The sequence below is a fragment of the Mesoplodon bidens genome, assembly GCF_964165515.1.
Source record: "Mesoplodon bidens genome assembly, chromosome: 18".
Lineage (NCBI taxonomy): Eukaryota > Metazoa > Chordata > Mammalia > Artiodactyla > Ziphiidae > Mesoplodon > Mesoplodon bidens.
Genome location: NC_138175.1, coordinates 49830257 through 49838641, shown reverse-complemented (window position 1 = coordinate 49838641; position 8385 = coordinate 49830257). Strand labels below are relative to the sequence as shown.

Sequence of the window (8385 nt, the reverse complement as noted above, 5' to 3'; positions counted from 1 at the left end):
GAAGGTACCTCTGTTTGACTCCAAACCAGTTTCCCCACAGGGCCAGTCCAGGTCTGCCCTGAGCTCCCCACTCCCCATGCCCTTATGTTCTCTGGGAATTCCTGCACAAAAGCCAGAGTTCCTTGTTGAGACATTTTATTATGGACCTTTTGTTTTTAGGTACTATTTCTGTTAGTTTATTCATGCCATCTCACCTACACATACAAAAATATTCCGTGACCAGAATGGTACATAAAATTATTTAAATGAACAATAAATTATCTGGGGAGGAGGAGGGCAGAGCCATCCAATGCCACGGCCCCTCCTTGAGTGGGAAAGGCTGGCAGGGGGTGGGAAGAGACACGGGCCCAGATTGCAACCGTCACATGACTCAGTGCAGCCTCCGACTTTGCTGTCCCATCCCCAAAGGCTCAAGTTGCTCCACGTGTGGGACCCCTTCAGTGGCATTACAGGCAGGCAACACCTCACTTTCCCTCCCCCATTCAGGCCCAGATCCAGGCACTTAGCTCTTGCAGCCCCATGGCCTCCATCTGGGAAGAATTCATGGTGATAACACAATCTGCAGCTAGTTATGATTTCAAACTATTTAATTGGGAACGAGGAAGATACAAGTAACAAACTTCCCTCTTTCTTTCTTTCTCACTATTGTTTGATTTTACTGTTTCCCTGAAGGCTTTTGTGTCCTCCAAAGACGGAGGCTCTAAATGAGCATCTTCTGGGTCCTGTTGATCAGGAGTCCTTTGCCTTTCCAGGGAGGAAAGTAAATCCCTCCCAACCTATATCAGATGGGTGTCCCACCAGCCACAGAGCTTCCATCGCCCTCGGGACGGCTGGAGCCACACTCAGAGCTCCCCCCGGGCGTGCCGGATGTAGTGCTGATGCAGCCCTGCTTCCTGGGCAAAGTCCTGCCCGCACTCAGTGCAGGCGAAGGGGCCAGGAAGGGGGTGGGCCTCGTGCGCCTGGCGATGCCGCCTCAGAGAAGCGGCCTGCCCAAAGGTCTTGCCGCAGTCAGGACAGGGGAAGGTGGGTGGCGTGGTGGTGGGCACAGCCGGCTGGGAGGGCCTGGCCGCTGGACCATGGCTGCGCTGGTGGGTGATCAGGGCCTTGGAGGAGGGGAAGGAGCGGGCGCACGTGAAGCAGATGAAGAGGACCCCCTGCAGCTTCTGGGCCACGAAGTCCGCTGGGTGCTCCCGCTTCATGTGACGCTCCTGGAACTTGGAGTCTGCGAAGGTGATGAGACAGCGGGTGCACTGCAGGGCCCCCAAGTGGCCTGAGGGACATGAGGAGAGGTTGGGGGAGGCCAGCAGGAGTCTCGAGGGCCTCTCCCAGCCTCAGAATCGCACCAACGGTGAGCATGCAGGGCTTACTATGTGCGAGGTGCTATGCCAGGCCTGGAGAGCAGACTTACTGGACCTGTTTTACGGATGAGTAGACTGAGGCTCAAAAAGGTTAGGTAACTTGCCGACAGTCATGAAGCTAGGAAATGAAATGGCGGAGTCAGGACTGGAACCCAGGGAGCCTGCCCTTCCTACAGAGCCATGTGATTAGAGCACAGCCTCTGGAGCCAGACTGCCTGGAATTGACTCCTGGTTCTACCACTTCCGAGGCAAGTAGAAACGGCGTTTTCATCTGGAAAATGGGGTAATGACCATATCAGTATCTACTTTATAGGGCTGTTGTAAGGAATAAACGAATTAACATATAAAAAGCGCTTAGAACAGTGCTACACAATGGTTTGCAATAATTATTGTTGAGAAAGAAAAGAAGCCCCACAGCTGGGAGGTGGCCTGGCACTCACAGCTAGGCCTTGGTGTTCTCCTGTTCAGCATAAACAGTTTCACAGAACATCGTCAGACAAGGCCATGCTGTGACTGAGACGAGTCATGACAAGACCATGCCATGATGCCTTCTAAACACAGACAAAACGTGAACACTGTCCAAGCCATGAAAATGGCCAGACACACCCCCGCCCCATCGTGGCTAATATGAGTGCCTGCTGCTGCTTTACCAATTACACCTGGAGCCTTGCTTTGTTCCTCCCTCCGTCTAGGTAAGGTATATTAAGATAGCCAGTCATGTAATTGCCCCTGCTTCCTGGCAGCATCCATCCACAGCAAAACCCCTTTCTTGAACCCTTCCCCAAATCACCTACCACAAGCCTAAATCCTGTAATAAGTCCTTTCTTATTACTGAGACGCCCCACGGTATGTGTGCTTCCTCAGCGCAGTGAGCAATAAGCCCAACTTGGTCAACTCCAGGTGTGTTCCTGGTGGTCTCTGGCTGGAGAGCATTGACACTGTGGCTTTCATCGTTATAAATACTTAACCTCTCTTTGCCTCGGTTCCCTCATGTGAAAGTGATAATTACCAATTTCACAGAGTCTGTCAGGAGGACGGAATGAGATAACAAATGTTAAACTCTTAGAACGCACCTAGCACATAATAAGCATTCAGTAGAAGCTGTTGCTATTATCCTAGGTCAGGTTGGCTACCTTCATTAACATTAAGCTTTCCCCTTTTCTGCCGCTAAACCCCATACCAGCCAGCCCTGTGAGGTGAATAGTGGCAAGCCCTTTTGACAGATAGGGAAACTGAGGCCCGAGTCACACTGAGAGTCTGGGGCAGAGTTGGGACTGGGGCTCTCTGCCCTTTCCCAGCCACCTCTCCCACCCGAAGCCTCTCTGGATGCCACTCTGTGCCTCTGAACTGCATCCCATTCATGCTTATGTGGATAGAGCAGGATGGGTACATCTGAGGGTAATAAGGGTAGGGGTGGGGAGTAGCAGGTCCTGGGAGGGCAGCTGAGGGACCATTAACAGCTCCTTCCCAACAGGCAAATCCCCGCAACGCCCTGGACACTGAAATGCTATAGAAATCCTTTTAGCATCACAGCTCCTGCACCCCAGCCATCTCTGGTCGGCAGTACTCACAGATGTCACCTCCCGGACTTTGGGGACTTCTCTCCTTGGACGAATCCTGCTGCTCCATGGTCTCTTTGGGGTGCCGGTCCTCCGTGGTGACTGAGACCCCTCTGGTCAAGAGAGGAGCACGCATGACAACAGTAAATCAAGTGAAGTCGCTTATCTACAGCGAGTCTTAGAGGGCCCGCCAATCCTATGACCGTTGACAGGCTTGGCTTTGCCAGCCTTTGGCCGACCCCCCACGAGATAACATCTCCTTGAATTCTAACCTGATAGAGCAGCTCGCTAGAGAAGATTCAATCCTCCCAGAAGATTCAACTCCCCGGGTTTGTGACTCCCCTTAGAGCCTTCTCACTTGCGTGAGACCTCTGACCTATGCCTCCTACATCAAACTAACTCCCTGAACTCGGAGCGCGGGACCCTTGATCTTTGACACCAGCCTCATCCCCTTCTCTCCCACCTGTCTTGAGGCAGGTAGTGGTACCCACGCTTTAGCCTGCCTCCTTCCGGGAGACATCTTTCTCTGACATTCCGAAACTCTTATTGCACCTAGAGCCCCCGCTTCCCACGCGCGCTTTCAGCCGCTGTAACCCGCTGCCCCAAGCACTGCCCTCGGCTCCCTCCCGAGGCTGGTAGCCCAGGCCTCTGCTTTTCTCCAGACAGCAGAAGGCTGCCTTTCGTTGCGCCTGTCAGTTGCTCGTCACAGCGCCGTCACCCGAAGGGAAGCGGGGTAGGGCCCACCGAGTCTCAAAGTCCCGGTGGTTTCCACGGCCTTTCGCCTGATGAGCCTTTCGAAGCCCAGATCTCGGGTTGCCATCCGACTGCTGTGATTCAGTCGCGCCAACCCGGTCCTCAAAATAATGGGAGAGGTCCTTCTCTGCACTGGGGTGCGTAATGATGACGTTGCAAGCCGCCTTTGCCATGCCGACCTAAGCTTACTGCGCAAGTGTGTTAGGCGCTCCTGGCGCGCACGCGCTTTGGCTCCCTCATTGTTCAAGGTTCGGCGACCGCGGAGGAGAGAGAGCGCCCTTCGGCCGTTCTGCGCAGGCGCTGCAAAGGGTCCTGTCCCCGAGGTTACGCTTGCCAGACACACCCCCTCCTAAAAGGAATGACGTCAGGTTAGAGCCCCCGGAAAGGGTCTGGACATCCCCAAATCCCGGCGCTTTAGCCTCATGGGCCTCCGCCCTCGGACCCCAGAGGCGGAGCTTCTCAGCGGCTGACCGACTGCTACCGACTGCGCTGTCCCGTGTGCCGGCTGTTTGCTCGGTCGGTGATTTGGAAGGGAGGAGTGAGGGGTAAAAACATCTGTGTCCCTGAGGGAGGAGGGGACTAGAGGGCGATTTCTGAGTTTTTGAAGCGTAAAGGGAAACGCATCCAGAAAGAGGGCGGACAGGACTCCCAGGTCCCTGGGGAATAGGGCCTGGGCGCCAGATTTCTAGGTGCCTGGGAGTGACACCCGAGAACGAAAGAAGTGGACAGGGTAAAAGGCTGAAGTCTGAGACCGGAGTGGGGAAGCTAGGAAAGAAAAAGGTTGGGTGCTCCGTGACCCGGGTCTTCCTCTCTCCCCACTTTCCAGCCATGCCTCCGCCGCGGGGTGACGTAACCGTCTTATTCCTGGGGCCTCCGGGCTCGGGAAAGTCTGCTGTGATCGCAGCGCTGTGCGACAAGGATGTGGAGACGGTAGAGATCCCCGACGGCCGGCCGGATTCCGGGCTCCCCAGCCTGAGAGCTGCAGGCCCAGGCCTCTTCCTGGGCGAGCTGAGCTGCCCACCCGCAGCGCCGGGGCCCTGGGCGGCGGAAGCCAACGTGCTGGTATTGGTGCTGCCCGGCCCCGAGGGGAATGAGGAACCCTTGGCCCCAGCGCTGGGGGAGGCAGCGCGGGCCGCCCTGGCCCGAGGGACACCCCTGCTGGCTGTGCGGAACCTCCGTCCCGAGGAGTCACAGCATGTAGCCCAGGCCCGGGATCAGACCGCAGCCCGGCTGGACAGCGCCGGGTTGGGCGCCGCGGCTCTCTTTGTGCTACAGACCGACTGCCGCAGCAGCGACGGCTGCGAGGAGCTGGAGCGCCTGCGGGCGGCGCTGCGGAGCCAGGCGGAGGCGCTGCAGAGGTGAGCGCGGCGTTTCAGGGTGGGTTGAAGAGGACTGGTGCTTTATTTAGTCTGTACCTCCCACCCCTAAGGTGCTCTTTGAGGTCTGCGAGACCCCGCCCTCAGCGAGTTTGGGGCCAACCTTAACGGGATATCTGCTGGAAGCCCTGCTCCCTCGTCCAAATCCCGACCCTCAGCGCAGGTTTTGAGGTCCACGAGGTTCCACCTCAAACTAGCGCTCTGTGCTTGACCCTTTTCTACCACCTAAGCCAAGGGTCAGCTAGAAGTCTGGACCTGTCATCCAGGTTCCGCCTCCTGCGAGCGCTCTGAGGTCCTGAGCCCCCGCTCCCTCGCGAGAATTCTGGGAGGGACCGGGACCTAGCGCCCAAACACTGCCCCCAGGCCAAAGTGTGAACGAGGGCTCACTCTCTCCAGGCAAGCTGGTGATCCCCGCGAAGCTTTTACCCGAAGACTCCATTCTCCAGTCGTCACCCTCCTGCTCACCATCTGCTTGGTTCTCAAGCGACCCCAGTCTCCGGAGAGCCACACCCTAAGCGAGCTTTGTCGTTTCGGGGGCCCTCCCCCACTCGCTTTTTCTAATCCCCTTTCGTTTCTCTGTCCACTTGCTGGCTACCTCCTGAATTTTCTCCCCCAACCCCAAGCGGCCTCCTTTTATAGACGTCAAAAGGAGGCTCGGGGAGGGGCAACCTCTCCCCCAGGCCCACCACTCGTCTTTCTTCCTTAGCCACACGCCCTTGGTAAGAGCTAGTAGATGAGGGTCCTCCCCTCGCCTGTCTTTACAGCCCTCCTAACTCCTAGTCTCAGGAAAGAGCGCCCTTGGTGACCTTGCCCTTGTCCAATAGGGCTCGATTTTCGTTTAGTCCTCCATACAGTCGCCATTCTTTCGTTGCTCTAAAGTCCACTCTCTATGAGTTTTGCCCCGCCCAGCAGGGCTTTTTCTGAATCCTGCAGGTCCCTCGGAAAGACCCGCTCCCGCAGAGCGTAACCCCGGGGAAGGCTTAGCCGGGTCCCCATTTTCGGCTCTGTTGGCAACCTTATTTCTGATTTCAATCCAGCCGTCCCACCCCTTCTTTAAGCCCCTCCCTTTTCTTCATAGCCTCTGATTCTGTTTCTGTGCCATTAGTCTGGTCCCTCCCTTTCCTGATTATTCAGAAAGCTCCGCCTTGTCATCATAGCCCAGTCCTGCCCCCCTAGCCCAGCTCGCCAGCATTTAGCCCCTCTTCTGCCCTTGACCCCATCCCTCCCTTTCCCCCGCAGGCTCCTGCCACCGGCTCAGGATGGCTTCGAGGTGCTGGGCGCTGCAGAGTTGGAGGCTGTGCGCGAGGCCTTCGAGACGGGTGGCCTGGAGGCGGCGCTGTCATGGGTTCGGGCCGGCCTGGAGCGACTGGGCAGCGCGCGCCTGGACCTGGCCGTGGCCGGTAGGGCTGATGTGAGCCTTGTGCTGAACATGCTACTCGGGTTAGATCCTGACGACCCAGGTGCGCTGCCTGCTTCGGCGCCCGCGGAGCCCATGCCCTCCCCGGCCCCAGAGCGCCCCAACGTGGTGCTCTGGACCGTGCCTCTGGGCTCCGCGGGCACTGCTGCCGCCCCCCACCCAGCCCACTACGACGCTCTCATCCTCGTCACCCCTGGGGCCCCCACTGAGAAGGACTGGGCCCAAGTCCGGCCCTTGGTGCTACCAGATACGCCGCTGGTCTGCGTGCGAACAGACGGCGAGGGCGAGGATCCGGAGTCCCTGGACGAAGAGGAAAAGAGCGGCGAGAGCTTAGAGAACGCAGGCGGAGGGGGGTTTGAGAATGCACGCAGTGAGGGAAGGGAGAAACGTGGCCCTGAATCGCAGAAAGCAGGCAGGGGGGAAGGTTCAGAGGACGCAGGCAGCGAGAGTTTGCAGCCGGTTGGCGTCGGCGTGAAGAAACCGGGCAGCGGGGACTCAGAGCGCGCGGCCGCACAGAGCCCAGAAGACGAGACGTGGGAGGTGCTGGAGGAGGCGCCGCCGCCGGTGTTCCCGCTGCGGCCGGGCGGCCTCCCGGGGCTGTGCGAGTGGCTGCGGCGTGCGCTACCCCCGGCCCAGGCCGGGGCGCTGCTGCTGGCTCTGCCACCCGCGTCTCCCCGCGCGGCCCGGACCAAGGCTGCGGCGCTGCGGGCCGGGGCGTGGCGGCCGGCCCTGTTGGCTAGCCTGGCGGCGGCGGCGGCCCCGGTGCCAGGCCTGGGCTGGGCCTGCGACGTGGCGCTCCTGCGAGGTCAGCTGGCCGAATGGCGGCGGGGGCTGGGGCTCGAACCCGCGGCGCTGGCACGACGCGAGCGCGCGCTGGGCCTGGCGCCGGGGGAGCTGGCCGAGCGCACGCGCTTCCCGGGTCCGGTGACGCGCGCCGAAGTGGAGGCGAGGCTGGGCTCGTGGGCGGGCGAGGGCACCGCCGGGGGCGCGGCGCTGGGCGCGCTCTCCTTCCTGTGGCCGGCGGGCGGCGCGGCGGCCACCGGGGGCCTGGGTTACCGCGCGGCGCACGGCGTCCTGCTGCAGGCGCTTGACGAGATGCGGGCCGACGCCGAAGCAGTGCTGGCACCGCAGGTGCCCGCGCAGTGAGGGGTGGGGTTGAGGGCCGGGGCTTACGGGGTGCCCCGTGTTCCGGCTGCTCGGCTTGGTCAGGGGTTGAGGACTCCAAGTCGCCGTAAGAGGGAGAGGGCGTGGTGATCCAGACTCTGGCATGCTAGTATGGGATGTCTGGGCTTGTAAGGTCACAGAGCGGTGGGCGGGGGGCAGGGGTGGGGGGGCGCAGGGGCTGCCACTCAGAATCCTGGGTGCTTGAAGGCGATGAGGGTTCTGACTGCCGGTTGGAATGTGTGACTTCTCGTCACCAGGATTCCTGGGTCCTGAAGAGGAATAGAGTTCGGAGGACATGACTCCTGATTTCTCTGGGGGACCAGAGGGTGTGACCCTCAGACTCCTAGACTCCTGAAGTCCTGAAGGGAGTTGAGGGTTTGGGACTCCTCCAAGGGGATATATCTTGGTCTCCAAAGAGTAGAAACTGGACCTATTAGGTGTCTAGTCCTCCAGGGGGAGAGGAGGTGGAAGCCCTGATTCCTGATGAAGGGGGTCTCCATCACACCAGGGACTCTAGCATGGAGGAGGAGGAGGAGGTCTGGGTTCCCCAGGGAGCTGGAATCCTTGGGCTTCTGAGCCACAAAGGGATATAAGGTCTGGGTTTCTGCGGGGTGGGGGGATAGGCCTGCATAAGGGGGCTTTGAATTTTCAGTGGGGGGAGGAAGGATCTCTGGAGTCTCAGAACTCCTGTCTCCCAAGAGGGCTGTGGACCTTGATTCCTAATTCATGGGTGGTGGAAGGTCTCCATCTAGAGGAGG

At 59.3% G+C, this 8385-nt stretch overlaps 2 protein-coding genes across 5 annotated transcripts; one reads left to right on the top strand and one right to left on the bottom strand.

Moving 5' to 3' along the window:
* Nucleotides 1-627: 627 nt before the first annotated feature.
* On the bottom strand, nucleotides 628-3927 carry ZNF576 (zinc finger protein 576). Of its 2 annotated transcripts, none has more exons than XM_081215937.1 (3): nucleotides 3662-3927; nucleotides 2930-3030; nucleotides 628-1270 (listed from the first exon to the last, which is right to left on the bottom strand). In XM_081215937.1, the coding sequence occupies exons 1-3, from the start codon at nucleotides 3841-3843 to the stop codon at nucleotides 843-845; spliced, it is 711 nt and encodes a 236-aa protein (XP_081072063.1). In that variant the 5' UTR covers nucleotides 3844-3927; the 3' UTR covers nucleotides 628-842. The 2 variants fall into 2 exon arrangements, with proteins under 2 accessions (XP_081072063.1, XP_081072064.1); XM_081215938.1 differs by having other exon boundaries at nucleotides 3409-3750.
* A 26-nt stretch (nucleotides 3928-3953) lies between these two features.
* Nucleotides 3954-7768, top strand: IRGQ (immunity related GTPase Q). Of its 3 annotated transcripts, none has more exons than XM_081215934.1 (3): nucleotides 3954-4038; nucleotides 4497-5028; nucleotides 6286-7768. In XM_081215934.1, exons 1-3 carry the CDS (start codon nucleotides 4029-4031, stop codon nucleotides 7607-7609), a joined length of 1866 nt encoding a protein of 621 aa, XP_081072060.1. In that variant the 5' UTR covers nucleotides 3954-4028; the 3' UTR covers nucleotides 7610-7768. The 3 variants fall into 3 exon arrangements, with proteins under 3 accessions (XP_081072060.1, XP_081072061.1, XP_081072062.1); XM_081215935.1 differs by having other exon boundaries at nucleotides 4010-4186; XM_081215936.1 differs by lacking the exon at nucleotides 3954-4038 and adding an exon at nucleotides 4150-4215.
* Nucleotides 7769-8385: the final 617 nt, after the last annotated feature.